At 38.0% G+C, this 20,649-nt stretch overlaps 2 protein-coding genes across 2 annotated transcripts; both read left to right on the plus strand.

The window, feature by feature from the left end:
* The first annotated feature begins 358 nt into the window (after positions 1-358).
* LOC139324710 (olfactory receptor 6M1-like) lies at positions 359-1,309 on the plus strand. The gene has a single exon (XM_070954449.1). It carries the CDS (start codon positions 359-361, stop codon positions 1,307-1,309), a length of 951 nt encoding a protein of 316 aa, XP_070810550.1.
* Positions 1,310-18,536: 17,227 nt separating this feature from the next.
* Positions 18,537-19,487, plus strand: LOC139324704 (olfactory receptor 6M1-like). The gene has a single exon (XM_070954441.1). The coding sequence runs from the start codon at positions 18,537-18,539 to the stop codon at positions 19,485-19,487; it is 951 nt and encodes a 316-aa protein (XP_070810542.1).
* Positions 19,488-20,649: the final 1,162 nt, after the last annotated feature.

Consider the following 20,649-nt stretch of genomic DNA (forward strand, 5'->3'; position numbering starts at 1 on the left):
AATCAGTGTTCAGTAATGAGATAGGTCTATAGTTTTGAATTTGCTGGAGATCTGTATCTTCTTTTGGTATGATTGTGATTATTGCTTCTGTCCATGTCTTTGGAATTTTAGCTTTCTCCATGGCTTCATTGTATAACTTCAACATATTTTCTCCCAGTTGGTGCATTTCTATGAGAAGAAGCCTGATGGAGTAGACCCCAGTCTCTTGGCTTCAGGAGGCTGTTTCTGGCACTCTTTGGTGAGAGGTCTCCAGGTTTGAACTTGGGACTCAAGAGAAGAAGGTAAAATATATATATTTAAGGGCACCAATCTGCAGTGAGTTTTTTTCTTGGCTTGATTTTTCTCCACTAGCAAATTCATGATGGGAACTAGGACTCAGAATAGCACAACCCAAGTGACCGAGTTCATCCTAATTGGCTTCCAACTACCTAGGCCCATGGAACTCTTCCTTTTTTCATTGCTCCTGGTTGTGTTGTTTTTCACTTTGGCTGGGAACCTCATGATCATCACTCTGGTATGCGTGGACCAACGTTTGCAAACCCCCATGTATTTCTTCCTCTGCAACCTCTCCTTTCTGGAGGTATTTTTCGTTCTGTCAATCACACCGAAGATGTTGACCAATCTAGTTTCTATGGACAAATCGATCTCTTTCTTGGGCTGCGTCATTCAGTGCTACTCTTATTTCTTCTTTGGTACCTGTGAGATCATCATCATTGCCGTGATGGCCTTTGACCGCTACATTGCTATCTGCCATCCATTGCGCTACACCATCATCATGAATGGGCGGATCTGTGTGAGTCTCGTGTTGGGCTACTGGATTGGTTCTTTTATGAGTAGTTTTTTGCCAATTTTTCTCCTGGGCCAACTGTCCTTCTGCAGCTCTAACGTGATCGATCATTTCTTCTGCGACTATGCTCCACTGATCCAGCTTTCTTGCAATGATGTAGATACTCTCCTGAGGCTGGAATCTAGCCTCTCTGCTCTGATGTTACTCAGCTCTTTGTGTGTCACTGTTGTCTCTTACCTCTACATAATTGTGACTATCTTGAAGATGAAGACCAGTGGCAGTCGTAGGAAGACTTTTTCAACCTGTGCCTCTCACCTCACGGTCGCTTCCATCTTCTACGGCAGTGCCATCTTCATGTACTCTTTGCCCAGCAAGGGTCGATCTCGGGATGCTCAGAAAGCTGTGGCAGTTCTTACTGCTGTGGTTACCCCATTACTGAACCCTTTTATTTACACTTTGAGGAATGAGAAAGTCAAGGATGCTTTCCGAGACTGTTTGCAGAGGCACAAACGTATTTTGTGAGGAGAAATCGTTGGAAGGACTTTGTCAATCTTGGCTGATCTCATACAAATGTAAACAGACTTGGATTTCATTAATACACTACCTGATAACCTGACATTGCCTGGGTATTTATTTATCCCAATCCTGTATTAGACAGGACAAGCAACTTAATCCTGTTTTCAGCGAGAATTAAATTAGTTAAAAATGTTTTCCCTGTGCCCCCAAAGCATCAAGTAAAATGATTCCACTTTCTTGCTTTGCTAGCTGATCCATGATCATTTGGTATGCTTTTTTCTGATATTGATTTAGAAGTCGCTCCTTGTCCATGATATACTGTTTGCACTTAGCTGTTCGACATTGTAGTTCTTTTCTCGTATGTAATCTGTGTGAAGTACTTCATGACAGTCTCGTAGTGGTGCAGGCAGGCCGAGTTGCAGTAATGTTTTAGTGATCATGGCCATACATTTGTCCTCAAGAATAATTGAAGCCTTGTTGAAAATGTCTGGACCAAAAGTAATTTCTGATGTTGGATTTTCCCCCTTACCAGAGGGAGCCCCCTTGTGGAGTACTGTGAAGCCGTTACCATCGCAACTCCACTATGCTGCACAGTAGAAGCCATTTGAAGGCACAACAGGCTGTATTTTAACAGAATATGCACCCTGAGGGGTTTTAAGAGTGTCTTACCCCTACAGTATTTGTTTCCAGAGAGCAAGTCATCTGTGTACCAAGTTTGGTTGAAATTGCCCGAGGCGTTCCACAGTTATGCTGGAACATACAGACACACAGCCATTTTTATATATATAGATGGATGAGACAACTATCATCTATTGCTATAGTGATGGACACATGACATGGGCTTTATAATTTGTTAGTTAACATAGTTTTAATTTGACTTATTTTCTATGTTCAAGTTCATTACAGACTGGAATGTGGGAAAATTTTTATCATATGGTTGTATGGATTGATTAGATAGCTTTTAAAATTACTAAAATGAAATGATAATTTACAGAAGGCTGTCTAGTGATTTATCTCCTGATACGAAAAAGATTCTTAGGATCAACTGGCATCTGGTTATCTAACTTCAAACAAGCTTTGTACTTAATTTACTGTGCAAGGAGAAGTTACGCTTATGTTATATGTTTCCTCTTTCGTTTTTCTTTGTTGTGTTAACCATAAAAAAGGAATGTAAGATGGGTCTCAAGGTTCTCCTTTTCCTAGGGAGATCCCACTTTATCAGGGTATCGTAATAAAGTTCTTTTAAATGATCTTCCCATTCGGTTGCTTATTGGGAAGGCAAACCAAGGCAAAACCTAGGGCCAGATCTGGCTGTCACTAGTCTAAATTGGGATTTCAAAAAATACATTCTAGAACAACAGGGCCTTCTGTAGAGGAACAGCATTGGCAATGGCCACAATTACATCAGAATTAAATTTTGTGACAGTATGGTTTTCATGTTATGATGGATAGTTCTGGTTTTGGAAACAATCTATGTACACTTTTATGTTGCAAAACTGTTGCCTTTCTTTCTCTATTTCAAATCCTGATCTTGACTGAGGATTAGCACTGAAATTCTCCTCTATTGGGACTACAATTCTCGTTTGACTGTTTGCATCTAATGCTTTACGATGAGTGTATTTTTACAATGATTATGATAATGATCTAGTACTATTGTTGTATGTACAGTACACTGAAAACTTATGCACCGGAGACAAATTCCTTGTGTTTCTAATCACGCTTGCCAATAAAGAATTCCATTCCATTCCATTCTTCCATTCCATTTCATTCCATTCCACTCCACTCCACTCCACTCCACTCCACTCCACTCCACTCTACTCTACCCTATCCTACCTACCCTACCCTTATTCTATTTTATTTTATTTTTTTAATTTTATTTCAAATTTATATACCACACCTTCTCCCGAGGGACTCAGGACAGTCTACAGCCAGATAAAAAACATACAATACAAACATTAAAAACAATTAAAAGAATATGTTGTGATATTTTCAGGATCAGACTCAATAAATTGTTTAAGAATTTAGAGTTCAAATATATCTTTCTTTATTTACATAAGGCATTCTATATTCACTGAATATTCACAGATAGAAGCACAGAATGAACGTATGCAGCTCCTTATATATACAATGGGTGGAGCTAATTATGGGAGTGGTAAAGTATGAATACATTAAGAAGTGAAGAATAAGTTAACCCCTGACACACTGTTCATATATTATTTACATAATGGAGAATAAGGCATTTACTTGTGACAAATCCCCCTCTAAATGCCGATTCGATATATTACAACAATTACATTCAGATTCAGAACAATATAATACATGTAACTTGGAAGTCAAGTATTTATGTTGCTTAGATGGCAAAGGCTTTGTTAATATGTCAGCTATTTGCTCCGATGTTTCGCAATGAACTGCTTTGATAAATCCATCCTGAGACAACTGTCTCACGTGTTTAAATTTTATATCTATATGTCTGGATCTTTGTCCAATAGCATCAGATCTAGATATTTCGATAGCAGCTTTGTTATCTTCATGCATGATAAAAGGCAAAATGGGTTTTTTCCAAATGTCAGAGAGTAAATCATTGAACCATACAAGGTTATTTGCTGCCTTAGATAGACAAACATATTCTGCCTCTGTTGTTGAGGTGGCTACTAAATCTTGTTTGCCAGTATACCAGTAAACTGGACAGTCATTGAGAAAGAATATATAACCAGATGTGCTTTTTCTACATGAGGTATCTCCAGCCCAATCCGCATCGGCGTAACATGTGAGGATGGGCTCTTTGACATTTTTAGGTTCCAACAATAAACAGAAGTCTAAACTATTTTTCAAGTACCTTAATATCCTTTTGACAGCTTCCCAATGGTATAGTGATGGTTTGCTGACGTGTCTGGACAATAAATTGAGAGGCAAAGCAATATCAGACCTAGTCCAATTGGAGATGTAAAGAAGTGAACCTATGACAGACCTGTAAAATGTATTATCTTTGAATTCAGGAGATGATTCTTCTGTATTCTTCAAAAAATCAGTTTGCATGGGAGTGTCACAGGGCTTAGCGTTACTTAAATTACATTTATTCAAGAGCTCTATGATTTTGTCCCTTTGAGAGAGTTTAAATCCTCTTCTGGTTTTACTGATTTGAACACCAAGATACTTATTTACTTTACCCAAAGATTTCAATGAAAAATGTTCATTCAGTTTTGTTACAAATGCCTCTTTCCTTTCTTTATGTTTACCTATGTATAAAATGTCATCCACATAGATTAGTACAAATTCTAGGGAATTATTATCTTTTTTAACAAAGAAGCAATTGTCAGCAGTAGTGGCATTGAAATTCATAGTTTTGAGAACTTTTACTAAACAATCATACCATTGTTTACCAGATTGTTTCAGCCCGTATAAACTTTTATTTAATAACCAAGTCTCATTTTTGTTTGTGTATTGACTGTGGGGTGCTCTTACATATATTTCTTTATCTAACTTTGCGTGTAGGTACGCAGTCTGTATGTCATATTGAAACACATCGAGGTTGAGTGCTGATGCTATAACCAGAGCTGTTTTGACACTCTCTGTTCTTACTGTGGGGGAGTATGTGTCTGTATAATCCTCGGGATATTTCTGTGCATAACCTTGTGCAACTAATCTAGCTTTGTATAGAGTATTGCCTCCTTCTAAATTCTTAATTTTATATATCCACCTAGTGCCAATGATAGTTTTGTCCTTTGGTGCCACTGTAGGGGTGAACACATTTAGCCCTCGTAAACTATCCATCTCTTTAGTCATGGCTGCTTCCCATTTTTTCTTTTCTTCAGGAGGAAGTTTTAACACTTCCTCATATGTGTTAGGTATTGATGGCTCTTCATCCATATACATTACATAATCTTTGTATTTGTTTGGCATTTGATTTCTGCTACTTCTGATTGCTTTTTCTGGTTTACTATCATTGTCATGTAAATATCTTGCTTCTTTTTTAGTTAATGAATCTGTCTTTATTTTATGTTGACTGTTTGTCCATGTTTTAATTTTATTTTTATGTGTATTGTTATTGTGCTCTTCTCTAATTCTTTTTTCTTGGAGTTTGGTATCTGGATTGGTGTTTGGGAATATTTCATTAAGATGTATTTTAGACCAGTTGGCCTGTTCATGGAACACAGCTGTTCTGGAGACTATAAATTTATTATTATTATCGATAAATCTGTATCCTTTTGTACCTGTCTCGTACCCCATGAATCTAAGTCTCCTGGATACGTTCTCACCTTTGCGCCTTAGTTGTTTAGGTATGTGTACGTCTGCAGTGACTCCAAATATGTGCATGTGTGCTAATTTTGGTTTCCTATTATACATCACTTCGTATGGTGTCTTATTTACAATGCTGGACCAAGTTCTATTTTGTGTGTAATTAGAGTATTGTAGGGCTTCTGACCAGAATTGTTTACCTAAGCCAGCATCTTCTAAAGTGCATCTAATCATGGTTTGTAATGTTGAGTTCTTTCTCTCTACCACTCCGTTCTGGAATGCAGAAAATGGACTAGATGTGTAATGTAACATTCCTCTGTCCTTTAGCCATTGGGAGAATTCTTTAGACATGAATTCACATCCCCTATCTGTCATGATTTGTTTTATTTTAATATTGTGTTGTGTCTCTATACGTTTGTAAAACTCTTTAAATTTCTGAAAAGTTTCATCCTTATGTTTTAATGTGTAAACAAATCCATAACGACTATAATCATCCACAATTGTTAGAAAATAACGTTTTTTATAAGTAATTGATGGTGTTAGTGGACCAACTAGGTCCATATGTACCAAATCAAAAATTTTGTTGGTTGATCTCGTTGACTTTCTAGGTCTGGGACTAGTTTTGAGCTTTGTAGATTTACATACTGAGCATTCCAAATAGTTTTCACAATTTTTTATTTTAACACCTTCTGCATGTTCAGTCATCTTTTGTACTACAGGAAAACTGGCATGTCCTAATTTCCTATGTAAGACATGAGCACACTCATCATGAATTGGTTTACCTATCTTAGGTTTTTTTTCATTGTGTGTATCTTTGTGATTATGGGTTACCTCACGTTCTTCATTGTCACTGTTACTATTGTCTCCATTATCTATTTCATTGTCATTTTCCATATTTGAATCAATGTTGTGTAACCATTCCTCCTTTGTCATTAAGTAAGGTAGACCTCCTTTGGTTATTACTGTACCTACGTTTATTTTGTTTTTTTCTAATGTTGCTTTTCCTTTTGAGAACACAATGTTAATGTCAGAATCTCTGCTTAGTTTTATGGCACTAAGTATGTTATGAGGAATTTCAGGTATTAGTAATACCCCCTCTATTTTTCCTAGGCCAGGTAAGATTACATTCCCTCTACCTATAACTTGAACTTTTTCTTGGTTAGCTACTTTGATTACGAATTTATCTTCTACAAATGAAGATAATATATTTTTATTAGTAGTAGTGTGATTAGTTGCTCCAGAATCAATAAGCCAATTATTGTTCTCTGGTTGTGGTGTGTTAATGTTGTCATGTTTGTTTAGCCCATTCAGTGAGCCAGATTTTCTATCCTTTGAATTATCTCTGCCCCCTCTATGTTCTCTATAATTGGGTGGACTTCTATACCTAAATCTATCAATGGAAGACTGTCTGTTGTTGTACCTATTTCTATATTCTGGCCTATGTCTTTCTTTTTGAATTTTGGGACAATCCCTCCTATTATGTTCTTTAGACCCACAATTGTGGCACCTAAATGTTTCATGGTATCTTTCTTGAAATGCTACCCTTTTATATTGTTTGTGTTCTATTTGGTTGTTATAACGACTTCTCCTTGAATTGTCTTCAGCTATTAACTTATTGGATAGGCTTTCTATGGATAAGTATCCTAGATTGATTGTGTCTAAGTGTGACATATAATTATCCCATGATGGGTCAAGCGAATTGATGATAACACTTTTCATCGTTTGATCTGAAATCACCTCCCCCCTTAAATGCAGTTCTGCTCTAATCTTGTTTAAAGATATTAAATGTTCACTTATGGTAACCCCTGGCTTTATCCTAGAAGAGAAGAAATCTTTAGACATTCTTGTGGTAGTGGCTACGCTTTCACTGTGAAACAAATTAAACATGCATTGAATAATTTCTGAGACAGTCAGATTTTGCTTAATACTGTGATACATGGCAGGGGACACACTGGAAATTAATAAGAAAAATGCTCTATGATGTAAGCAATCTAACTTTAGAGTCCAAGGTCTTTTTGGGGGGTTGGTAATAAAAAACATTAAGTTTTCTTTCATAAAGACAACCTGGAGCTGCTGATACCATTCTTGAAAATTAATGCCATCTATTCTCAGCTTTGGGAAGTCACTGGGTAAATTCCCAACATTGTTGGGTCCATTACTTACAACCGGGGGTAGTCCGTGGTCTTGCAAATGTCGAAAATTGCAAAACGGCGTGGGAATGCTCGCAACGAGTCTGCATGGTTCTCTCTGCATCTCATGTCTTCCTGGGTTGTCTGCGTAGTCCCGCGCATGTGCGTTGCTCATTTCGTTCCTGGAGTCATCGTGAGAGGTTCTCGCTGCTGCAGCTCCCTCGCTTCGTTCTTCTTCTGATGAATCAGTCTCCGGCTCGATCTTGGGAGTCCTGGTGATAGCGGGCGCTCGTCTTCTTTTGCTGAAGGTGCTGGTCCTTGGATCAGTCTGCGGTGTGGGGTGGTATCTGTAGGGCTCTCTGGGTTCAGGTGTCGGTGCTTTCGCCGTCTGGATAGGAGCGGGTAGATTTTGAGGCGTTGGCTCGCTTGCTTGCCTTTTGGTTGATTTTTTAGTAATCTTCAGTTTCGGTCCAAATGCAACAAAAAGCGTTTTCATTGCTGACTTTACTTGTATGTCTATCGAATCTTCTTCATTCTCTGTTTCTGATTCTTCTGAGGTATATACTTTTTCTTTTTCATTTTTCGTATCAAGTAAGGCTTTTCGCTCCAGACATTTTGAATCCTGCTTTCTGATTGGCTCTGCTTCGCTCATCTTGGGAGTCTGTTGAAACCAAGATGGCTGCCATTCGAAATTTTGCGCGGGATTGTTGGTTTTCTTCTTCGCTGCATTTTTATCTGTAAGCATATCACTTACTATTTTTGAGTCTTTTGGTTTTTCAGTAGCGATGTGCTTCTCTCTCGCTGCTCCGTTGTTTTTTAGTATATCTTGGAGGTCCGCGACAAGACTTTCATCGCTCTTTTGGCTTTTTAAGAGTTTTAGTATCTCTGACCTGAGTTCGTTGTTTTCTATTTCGTTTTCTTCTTGGTCATCATCTTCATTTATTATTTCTTCGTCTTCTGTGGTGTATTCTTCAGATTCTCTCGAAATTGCATTTGTGGATTCATCTATTATTTCTTGATCCTCTTCCATTTCTTTGCTGTATGCCCTGGTGTTGGGCCTATCTCTTTTAGACATGTTTAAGTTTTTATTGAGTCAATTCAACCATCCTCTGCTACCAGATTGTTGCGATATTTTCAGGATCAGACTCAATAAATTGTTTAAGAATTTAGAGTTCAAATATATCTCTCTTTATTTACATAAGGCATTCTATATTCACTGAATATTCACAGATAGAAGCACAGAATAAACGTATGCAGCTCCTTATATATACAATGGGTGGAGCTAATTATGGGAGTGGTAAAGTATGAATACATTAAGAAGTGAAGAATAAGTTAACCCCTGACACACTGTTCATATATTATTTACATAATGGAGAATAAGGCATTTACTTGTGACAGAATATATATTAATTTGACCCCAGTTTAAAATGACAAACCAATTAAAATATTTAAAAATATGTTAAACCCGCCTGGCTTGCTGAAAAAAGAAAGTTTTAAGGGCACGGCAGAAGGCACCAAGGTCTTGGATTCTCCTTATCTCTGGGGGCAGCTGGTTCCAGAGGGTAGGTGCCCCCACAGAGAAGGCCCTCCCCCTGGGGGTCACCACCCCCGAGGAGGCCCTCTCTGTGGGAGCGCACAGGTCGATGGGAGGTTGTCGGTAGCAGCAGGTGGTCTCGAAGGTAACTAGGTCTATTCTATTCTATTCTATTCTATTCTATTCTATTCTATTCTATTCTATTCTATTCTATTCTATTCTATTCTATTCCCTTTCTTTATTCTATTCTATTCTATCCTCCTTTTAGGCAAGATGAAACATTGGTCCTCTTAAATCCCAGTTTTGAGGTTTCAGCATCTACTCAGTTTTGTCCAGGTTCAAAAGCTTATTCAAGTACTAATCAATACAAGGCCAGTAAGTATGTGCTAGACTGGGAGGTTAAACTGAATTCTTAAGGACACACATGGCCACCCAATGTTTTGGGGTTCTCTCCTGGATCTTGTCCAGAAGTCCATCAAAAACATAATCCAAGGCTGTCAAACTTGCGGCCTGTGGGCCAGATATGCTAGGGGGTGCTAATCGAGTTACTTTGAATGTTCACTAAGAAAATGCTCATAAGTCAGGGATTACCTGTAATACCAATCAGTTCTCTCTCAATCAATTTCAAGCAGAAAAGTAGAAGCACACATTTGCAAAATTCATTGAAAATGGTGGAAATCAAGTGGACTTGGCCATTTCTAATTCCATTAGCCAGTGGATTCAGAGAGCAGATATCTGAGGAAGAATTGCAGAACATCACAAAACGTGACCAGAACTTGAAAGTTTGGATGAAATGGATTATCTGGACGCTTTTCAGTCCAGCTTCAGACCTGGCTACAGCACGGAAACTGCCTTGGTCATGCTGATGGATGATTTCTGGCGAGCCCGAGACAGGGGTCATTCCTCTATCTTGGTGCTACTTGACCTTTCAGCGGCTTTCGATACCATCGACCATGGTATCCTTCTGGGGCGACTAAGAGAGCTGGGAGTGGGAGGCACCGTGTTACGGTGGTTCACCTCCTATCTCTCTGGTCAATCACAGTCAGTGCTGGTAGGAGGACAGAGGTCGTCCCCTAGGCCCCTCGTCTGCGGGGTGCCTCAGGGCTCAGTCCGCTCTCCCCTCCTACTTAACATCTACATGAAAACCACTGGGTGAAATCATCTGACGACATGAGGTAGTGTCAACATCCAATGATGGACATTGCACAAGAAGAAGATCCTGTCTTTTTTTTTATTAAAAAGTTTTTTATTTATAATACAATTAAAAACATTGGACATGGTGCAACATTTTTGGTTTGAACATTTCCATCAAGTTTTACCTTACGACAAATACAGTTCATTTTCACTATGTTAATATATACAATCTAACACAATTCAAACCTATGGATTCTTTCATCTGTGAAAATTACAATACCGATACCATTCCTATTTGTCACAGAAAACTAACATGAAAATTTTTAAACTTTTGACTTATCAATAATCTTTTGTCCTGACATTCTTCCTCCTCTCCAACCAATAATACAGTTTATTCCAGATTTCATAATAGTCCGTATCACACTTATCTTTGAGTTCTAGAATCAATCTGTCCATTTCAGCACAAGTCAGTATCTTGTTTATACCTCTCCTTCTGAGGGGGTCTCTTTATTTTTCCAGTTTGGTGTGAAGGCCAATCTTGCTGCCGTTAAAATATGTAACATTACATATATTGTTCCCTTGTTATATTTGTCCTTTATAATACTTACGGGACCGCCTACTACCATCAATAGCCTCCCACCGACCAGTACGCTCCCACAGAGAGGGGCTCCTCCAGGTGCCGTCGGCCAAACAGTGTCGGCTGTCGGCCCCTAGGGGGAGAGCCTTCTCTGTGGGGGCACCAACGATCTGGAACGAGCTCCCCCCAGAGATACGGAGGATTCCGGATCTGCGCACCTTCCGCCGCGAGCTGAAGACTCTTTTATTTCATCAAGCTGGCCTCGCCTAAATGTTCTCCCTTTTAAGTGCAAATTTTAAATTTTAATGTATTTTAAAATATGGGTATTTTAAATTATGGGTATTAATTCAGCCAAATTTATTTAATTCATTTTATTCGATTTTAAATTTTGTATATGTATGTGTTTTATTTTATGACTGTTCACCGCCCTGAGTCCTTCGGGAGTAGGGCGGTATAGAAATTCAATAAAATAAAATAAATAAAATAAAAATAATACCCAAAAGAAAAAGTTCTGGTTTTAACTCTATATTTTGAGTTAACATCTCTTCCAGCCACCATTTTATCTGGCGCCAAAAATCTCTAGCTTTCGGGCACTCCCACCACATATGACAAAAAGTCCCTAGCTTTGTCTTGCATTTCTAACACATCGGTGAGAAGTTTTTGCTCATTTTAGATAATCTTGAGGGTGGGAGGTCCCACCTATAGAACATCTTGTATATATTTGCTTTATATGTGGTGGCTAAAGTACGTTTTCTGTTAAGAAGATCCTGTCTTGAATGGATTTCTGCCTGCAGTATTTGCTTTGCCTATGAATAGAGCTATCTCTTTATCTCTTAAGTGCTGACATCTGCTGTGGGCTACTAAGGAAAATTGGGGTTGCTTTCTGTCTCAAAGAGCATGTTTCTCCATTCCTTCTTTAGGGAAATATAATATTTTGCCTTTTTAATATTCCTCAGAATATTTCATTCTTCTAGGAGAGGGCTGGGTGCTCACTTTCTACAATATGCCCTGCAAGCTAGGAAAATCAGGCCTAATATCATTAAAGTTTTGATGCCACCAGAATGAATCAATATATTTACAAACTTTACTCTCTGGGGAACCCATTAACAAATGTCTCCAAGGAACTAACTCAATTTATATTTTTGAAATGCCAATTTATTTAACTGATTGTCAAGAGAGATATTTCTGCATAGCTAGGAGTTAATCATCTGCTAAATTCATTTTGGGAGAAAGTGTCACAGGATGGAGGAAAATACAAGCATACTCTATGTGTAGGCAAAGCCATCAGAATGCTAGTCAAAAGAAGACTGGATTGGAAGCGACCCCGTGAGATCTTCCTGCTGAAAGTTTGGGATGTGGAGATGAAAATAGGATCCACTACTTCCAGTCTTCATCCAGATGCAACTATACCTCTCACTGATGATTGTCGCCGAGGAATCCCCAATCTTCATGCCACTAGTATCTCCCAGTTCATGTACACCTTATGAGAAGGATTCTTGTGAGGCTTTTGGATAAAGATTGTATCATTCAATTGTCTATTCATGATTCAGAGATAGCAACAGGAACCCACCAAGAATTAACATCAGTCTGGTGATTTTTTTCCCCCTCACATCACTTATATCAGGTATGACCAATTAGAAGTATTCTCTTAATAGAATAACAGGGTTGGAAGGGACATTGGAGGTCTTCTAATCCAACAACCTCCTGCTCAGGCAGGAAACCCTGTACCATTTCAGACAAAGAGCTCTCCAATCTCTTCTTTAAAAACCTCCAGTTTTTAAAGACAATCATGGAGCACACACAGCTTCTAAAGGCAAGTTGTTCTATTGATTAATTGTTCTAACTGCCAGGAAATTTCTCCTTAGTTCTAGGTTGTTTCTCTCCTTGATTAGCTTCTGTCCATTGCTTCTTCTCCTGCCCTCAGGTGCTTTGGAGAATAGCTTGACTTCTTTGTGGCAACCCGTGAGATATTGGAACACTGCTATCATATCACCCCTAGTCCTTCTTTTCATCAAAATAGACATACCCAATTCCTGCAACCGTTCCTCATGTATTTTAGCCTCCAGTTGTCTAGTCTAGTCTAATCTAATCTAATCTAATCTAATCTAATCTAATCTAATCTAATCTAATCTAATCTAATCTAATCTAACCCAGTTGTCTAAAAAGAGCCTGAGTGGCACAGCAGACTAATGCTACTGTTAAAGGTAGTATTTAGCTTCCAGCTGCCTGCAATTACTGCGAGTTCAATTCTCACCAGGCTCAAGGTTGACTCAGCCTTCCATCCTTTCTAAGGTAGGTAAAATGAGGACCCGGTTTGTGAGGGCAATAAGCTGACTTTGTATAAAATATACAAAAGTATGAAGGCTATTGCTTAATGCCTTGTAAGCTGCCCTGAGTCTCCGGAGAAGGGAAGCATATAAATAAAATATATATATATAATCTTTATTGCTCTTCTCTGCACTCTTTTTAGAGCCTCAACATCCTTTTTACATCATGGTGACCAAAACTGGTTGCAGTATTCCAAGTGTGGTCTTACCAAGGCATTGTAGAGTGGTATTAAAACTTCACGTGGTCACAGTCAGAGGAAGAGATGTAAGAGCTGAGGACCTTAAACTGGGAAAGGAACTGTTCTAGTTCATCTTTGTCCTCAATGGCTTCTAAGCCTACAGCTCAAGGGTATTATAAGCAAAACTTCACTATCCGTGATAATTCAGAAATCCGTATGTTATTTGAAGTAGCACAGAAGATGAGGGTCATTCATAGAACCTCAGCAATTGTGTTTTCAGGATTAAATTGATTGGATTGGGAGCAATCTTTATATATAGAATTTCAGTTCCAGAGAACCAGCTGGGTTCTTCCTACCAGAAGACATAGACTCCACTAAATAGCTTCCTGAAGAAAGGCTTTAGGTGAGAGCATCATTCTGCCTGTCAATCAAAAAGGTACAACAACCAACAGCATTGGAAGCTTCAGAGGAGAAGGGTGCAAAACTCCATTGATAGAAGAGAGTACAGAATATTTCACATTAATGTCACCTGAGAGATTTCATCTTATTATTGCAAGCTCTACTTGACTAAAAAGAAATGTCTCTTATGGCCAATGTGTAACTAACAGAGTTGGAAGGGATCTTGAAGGTCATCTAGTCCAACCCCCTGCTCATGCAGGAGACCTGTACTAGGGATTCGAACCGCAGAACTGCTGACCTTTCTGATTGACAAACTCAGCGTCTTAGCCACCGAGCCACCGAGCCAGGCACTTCTACCAATAGAAGAACTGAAAACCACTTGTGGTAAGTTAAAAGAGTTCCTGCATGGATCTCTCAATTTTCCCCTAGTACGTTTTTTGAGCTCTCCATATTTTGTTGAATGTACATTACTTAGAGAATACTTTGTTTGGCCAAGTGTGATTAGACACAAGGAATTTATCTGAGCCACGGTGGCACGGTGCTTAGAGTGCAGTACTGCAGGCTACTTCCGCTGACTGCCGGCTGCCTGCAATTTGGCAGTTCAAATCTCACCAGGCTCAAGGTTGACTCAGCCTACCCATCCTTCCGAGGTGGGTACAATGAGGACCCAGACTGTTGGGGGCAATAGGCTGACTCTGTAAACTGCTTAGAGAGGGCTGTAAAAGCACTGTGAAGCAGTATATAAGTAAGTGCTATTGCTATTGCTCTCAGTGTGTTGATATACTGTGTCTTTCTATCCTTTATATAAACAGAAGTATCTCCATATACTTTTATATAAAGGCATTCGTGCTAGAGTTTTAATATTATAGACAGTCTTTGAGCATGAAATATGGAAAGGAATATGAGGCAGCCATGTGCAGCGGCTGCCAAAAAAGTCTACACATCAACAGAAGGATAGAATCAAGATCACATGAAGTGTTAGTACCACTTTATAGTGCCTTACTAAGGCCACACTTGGAATACTGCATTCAGTTTTGGTCACAACAATGTAAAAAAAAATGTTGAGGCTCTAGAAAGAGTGCAGAGAAGAGCAACAAAGATGATTTTTTATTTATTTATTTATATGTCGCCCTTCTCCAGAGACTCAGGGTGGCTTACAAGGCATTAAGCAATAGCCTTCATACTTTTGTATATTTTATACAAAGTCAGCTTATTGCCCCCACAAACTGGATATGTCTAGTCTATTGAAAAGTAGTACTAGGGGTGACATGATAGCAGTCTCCCAATATCTCAGGGGCTGCCACAAAGAAGAGGGAGCCAAAGCACCTAAGGGTAGGTGCAATAGAAGCAATGGGTGGAAACTAATCAAGGAGAGAAGCAACCTAGAACTAAGGAGAAATTTCCTGACAGTTAGAACAATTAATCAGTGGAACAACTTGCCTCCAGAAGTTGTGGATGCTCCAACACTGGCAGTTTTTAAGAAGGGGGTTGGACTAGAAGACCTCCAAGGTCCCTCCCAACTCTGTTATTCTGTTTTCTGAATACTTTGAGTGAATATCACATAACAGCAGCAATGCCAGCAAGTTCTTGTTTTATTAAAAACCACACATGCATCCAGGGCACTGAAAAGCAATGATTCAAGCAAAATATCTTTTTTTTTACAGAGTCACATTCTGAAGGACAGGTGACTATCATTACCCAGGTTGTGCTCCTGGGGAGAAGGCATTTCAATGTTGGTGCATTTCTTTCTTTCTTTTTTTTTTCTTTTTAAAATAATTTTTATTAGAGTATAAATATTAAAAAAACATAACATTACATACACACAACAAACATTTATACAACATATAAACAAAAGAAATTTTGTTTCCTTCTTAAGCATTGTTTCAAAGTGACATTCTGCTTGTTATATATTTCTTCACCTCTCGTTAATATAATAACATTTTCTATATCGGTAATATTTCCCCTCTAGGTTTTTTGTTTATTTCTAGTTTTTAACCAATTATACCATTTATTCCATATTTTATAGTAATCTGATTCTTCTCTTTCTTGTATTTCTTTGGTTAACCTATCCATTTCAGCGCATTCTAAAAAATTTTCTCTTAATTCTGTTTCGTTTGGCATTTTTTCTTGTTTCCAATTTTTTGCGTATATTATTCTTGCAGCTGTTAGTATGTGAATTGTGAGATATTTAATATCTTTAGGGTATGATTTATTAAAAATTCCGAATAAAAACGTTTCTGGTTCTTTGTCTATCTGTGTTTCTGTTATTTGTTCCAACCATTTTTTAATATTAGACCAAAATTTCTTTGCTGCCGGGCATGTCCACCATAGATGATAGAAGGTTCCGTGTGTCTTCTTACACTTCCAGCAGCTCAGACTATTTTTAGGTTGTATTTTTGCCAGTCTAGTTGGAGACATGTGCCACCTATAAAACATTTTCAGTTGGTTTTCCTTGTACGCCACTGCTCTTGTTAATTTTATGTTAACTTGCCAAAACTTTCCCCATTTATCCAAGTTGATTGTATGTTTGATGTTTTGAGCCCATTTAATCATCATTTCCTTGACTGTCTCTTCTTCCATTTTGTACTGTAAAAGAAATTTGTAAATTCTACTACTTAGTTTATTTTCTGAATCTAGTATAATTTTATCTATTTCTTGTTTTGGTTTATGAATTTCATATATTTTTATATGTTCTCTATATTTAGACTGTATTTGGGTGTACGTCCACCAATCTATTTCCCTTTCTATGTCTGTCTCCACTTTATTTATTTATTTATTTATTTATTTATTTATTTATTTATTTATTTATTAGATTTTTATACCGCCCCCTCTCCCGAAGGACTCGGGGCGGTGAACAGCCAAAATTAAAAACATACAATATAAACATTAAAATACGTTTAAAACAGAATTAAATCCAAAATGGCTCCCCAATTTAAAATGCCTTACCCATGACCCTATAAATAAGACAAATTTAAAATTTAAAATTTCCACATTTAAAATTTCCACATTCCACATACTTGTTGTTTTGTCTTCAGTTTACCTTGATAGTCAATTAAATCTTTATATCTAATTATTTTTGTCTTATCTGTTAAATTTGGGTGTCTAATTGATTCTACTGATGATAGCCAATTTGGTATTTTCATATAGTGTTGTTTTTTGATTTTGAGCCAAATTTGTAATAATGAGTTTCTTATTGTGTGTCTTTTAAAGTATGAATGTGTTTTGTATCTTTCGTCCCACATAAAGGAGTGCCAGCCAATTTGAAGTTTGTGTCCCTCAATTGTTAAGGTTCTAAGATTTTTTAATTCTATGCAGTCTTTGACCCAGGACAGTACTGCTGCTTGATAATATGTCTCCCAATCTGGGAGTGCAGCTCCTCCTCTATCTGTTGTATCCTGAAGCAGCTTAAATTTTATTTGTGGCTTTTTCCCTCACCATATAAATTTAGATCTCATTTTATTCAAATTTTCAAAGAATGATTTATCTATTTTTATTGGGGTAACCTGAAACAGATGTAGAAATTTAGGCAGTATAGTCAATTTAATGGCCGAAATTCTTCCTAAAAATGAGATATGTAAGTTTTTCCATTTTTCTAAATCCTTCTTTGTTTGTTCTATTAGCTTGTCATAATGATTTTCTTTTATTGCTGAAGTTCTTGTGGATAGCCAGATTCCTAAGTATTTTATTTTTTTCATTGTTTGGATTTGTATACTATCTGTTAATTCTTTTTCTTGATTTTTCGTAAGGTTTTTTGCAATTAATTTCGATTTGCTTTTATTCATTTTCAGTCCAGCCACTTCTCCAAACTCTTCTATTTTTTGAAACAGATTTGGTATAGATTCCATGGGGTTTTCTGTTATAAACACTAGGTCATCAGCACAGGTCTGGACTTTGTATTCTTCTTTATTAATTTTTAAACCTTCAATTCCTTGATCTTCTCTAATTTTTTTCAGAAGTATTTCCAAAGATAGTATGTAAAATAAAGGTGAGAGTGGGCAGCCTTGTCTGACTCCTTTTGTTATATTAAATTTATCTGTTATGTCGTCATTCATAATTATCCTTGCTGTTTGCTTAGTATAAATTTCTTCTATAATTTTTCCAAATTTTTCCCGAATTTGCATATTTTGTAGTTGTCTAATCATTAATTTCCAGTTTTGGTTATCGAAAGCTTTTTGGGCGTCAAGGAAAACCAACAAAGCCTGTTTTTCCGGATGTGCTTCATAGTATTCTAGAATGTTAAGTATTATTCTCATGTTGTTTTTTATTTGGCGTCCCGGCAAAAATCCATTTTGGTCTGCATGTATGTATGTATTTAGTACTAATTTAATTCGCTCTGCCAGAATTGCTGCAAATATTTTGTAATCAGTGTTCAGTAATGAGATAGGTCTATAGTTTTGAATTTGCTGGAGATCTGTATCTTCTTTTGGTATGATTGCGATTATTGCTTCTGTCCATGTCTTTGGAATTTTAGCTTTCTCCATGGCTTCATTGTATAACTTCAACATATTTTCTCCCAGTTGGTGCATTTCTATGAGAAGAAGCCTGATGGAGTAGACCCCAGTCACTTGGCTTCAGGAGGCTGTTTCTGGCACTCTTTGGTGAGAGGTCTCCAGGTTTGAACTTGGGACTCAAGAGAAGAAGGTAAAATATATATATTTAAGGGCACCAATCTGCAGTGAGTTTTTTTCTTGGCTTGATTTTTCTCCACTAGCAAATTCATGATGGGAACTAGGATTCAGAATAGCACAACACAAGTGACCGAGTTCATCCTAATTGGCTTCCAACTACCTAGGGCCATGGAACTCTTCCTTTTTTCATTGCTCCTGGTTGTGTTGTTTTTCACTTTGGCTGGGAACCTCATGATTATCACTCTGGTATGCGTGGACCAACGTTTGCAAACCCCCATGTATTTCTTCCTCTGCAACCTCTCCTTTCTGGAGGTACTTTTCGTTCTGACAATCACACCGAAGATGTTGACCAATCTAGTTTCTCTGAACAAATCAATCTCTTTCTTGGGCTGCGTCATTCAGTGCTACTCTTATTTCTTCTTTGGTACCTGTGAGATCATCATCATTGCCGTGATGGCCTTTGACCGCTACATTGCTATCTGCCATCCATTGCGCTACACCATCATCATGAATGGGCGGATCTGTGTGAGTCTCGTGTTGGGCTACTGGATTGGTTCTTTTATGAGTAGTTTTTTGCCAATTTTTCTCCTGGGCCAACTGTCCTTCTGCAGCTCTAATGTGATCGATCATTTCTTCTGCGACTATGCTCCACTGATCCAGCTTTCTTGCAATGATGTAGATACTCTCCTGAGGCTGGAATCTAGCCTCTCTGCTCTGATGTTACTCAGCTCTTTGTGTGTAACTGTTGTCTCTTACCTCTACATAATTGTGACTATCTTGAGGATGCAGACCAGTGGCAGTCGTAGGAAGACTTTTTCAACCTGTGCCTCTCACCTCACGGTCGCTTCCATCTTCTACGGCAGTGCCATCTTCATGTACTCTTTGCCCAGCAAGGGTCGATCTCGGGATGCTCAGAAAGCTGTGGCAGTTCTTACTGCTGTGGTTACCCCATTACTGAACCCTTTTATTTACACTTTGAGGAATGAGAAAGTCAAGGATGCTTTCCGAGACTGTTTGCAGAGGCACAAACGTATTTTGTGAGGAGAAATCATTGGAAGGACGTTGCCAACCTTGGCTGACCTCATACAAATGTAAAAAGACTTGGATTTTATTAATACACTAGCTGATAACCCGGCATTGCCTGGGTATTTATTTATCCCAATCCTGTATTAGACAGGACGAGCAACTTAACCCTGAGCCCTGTTTTCGGCGAGAATTAAATTAGTTAAAAATGTTTTCCCTGTGCCCCCAAAGCATCAAGTAAAATGATTCCACCTTGTTGTTTTGCTAGCTGATCCATGATCATTTGGTATGCTTTTTTCTGATATTGATTTAGAAGTCGCTCCTTGTCCATGATATACTGTTTGCACTAAGCTGTTCGACGTTGTAGTTCTTTTCTCGTATGTAATCTGTGTGAAGTACTTCATGTCAGTCTCGTAGTGGTGCAGGCAGGCCGAGTTGCAGTAATGTTTTAGTGATCATGGCCATACATTTGTCCTCAAGAATAATTGAAGCCTTGTTGAAAATGTCTGGACCAAAAGTAATTTCTGATGTTGGATTTTCCCCTTTGCCAGAGGGAGCCCCCTTGTGGAGTACTGTGAAGCCGTTACCATCGCAACTCCACAATGCTGCACAGTAGAAGTCATTTTAAGGCACAACAGGCTGTATCTTAACAGAACATGCACCCTGAGGGGTTTTAGGGGTGTCTTACCCCTACAGTATTTGTTTCCAGAGAGCAAGTCATCTGTGTACCAAGTTTGGTTGAAATTGCCCAAGGCATTCCACAGTTATGCTGGAACATACACATACAGAGCCATTTTTATATAGATAGATGGATGAGACAACTATCATCTATTGCTATAGTGATGGACACATGACATGGGCTTTATAATTTGTTAGTTAACATAGTTTTAATTTGACTTATTTGCTATGTTCAAGTTCATTACAGACTGGAATGTGGGAAAATTTTTATCATATGGTTGTATGGATTGATTAGATAGCTTTTAAAATTACTAAACTGAAATGATAATTTACAGAAGGATGTCTAGTGATTTATCTCCTGATAAGAAAAAGATTCTTAGGATCAACTGGCATCTGGTTATCTAACTTCAAACAAGCTTTGTACTTAATTTACTGTGCAAGGAGAGATTACTCTTATGTTGTCTGACCAATTTTCCCCTTTTGTTTTTCTTTGTTGTGTTAA

The sequence above is a fragment of the Pituophis catenifer genome, unplaced genomic scaffold (assembly GCF_029215685.1).
Source record: "Pituophis catenifer annectens isolate HBS135680 unplaced genomic scaffold, rPitCat1.0.hap2 SCAF_15, whole genome shotgun sequence".
NCBI classification, from domain to species: Eukaryota; Metazoa; Chordata; class Lepidosauria; order Squamata; family Colubridae; genus Pituophis; species Pituophis catenifer.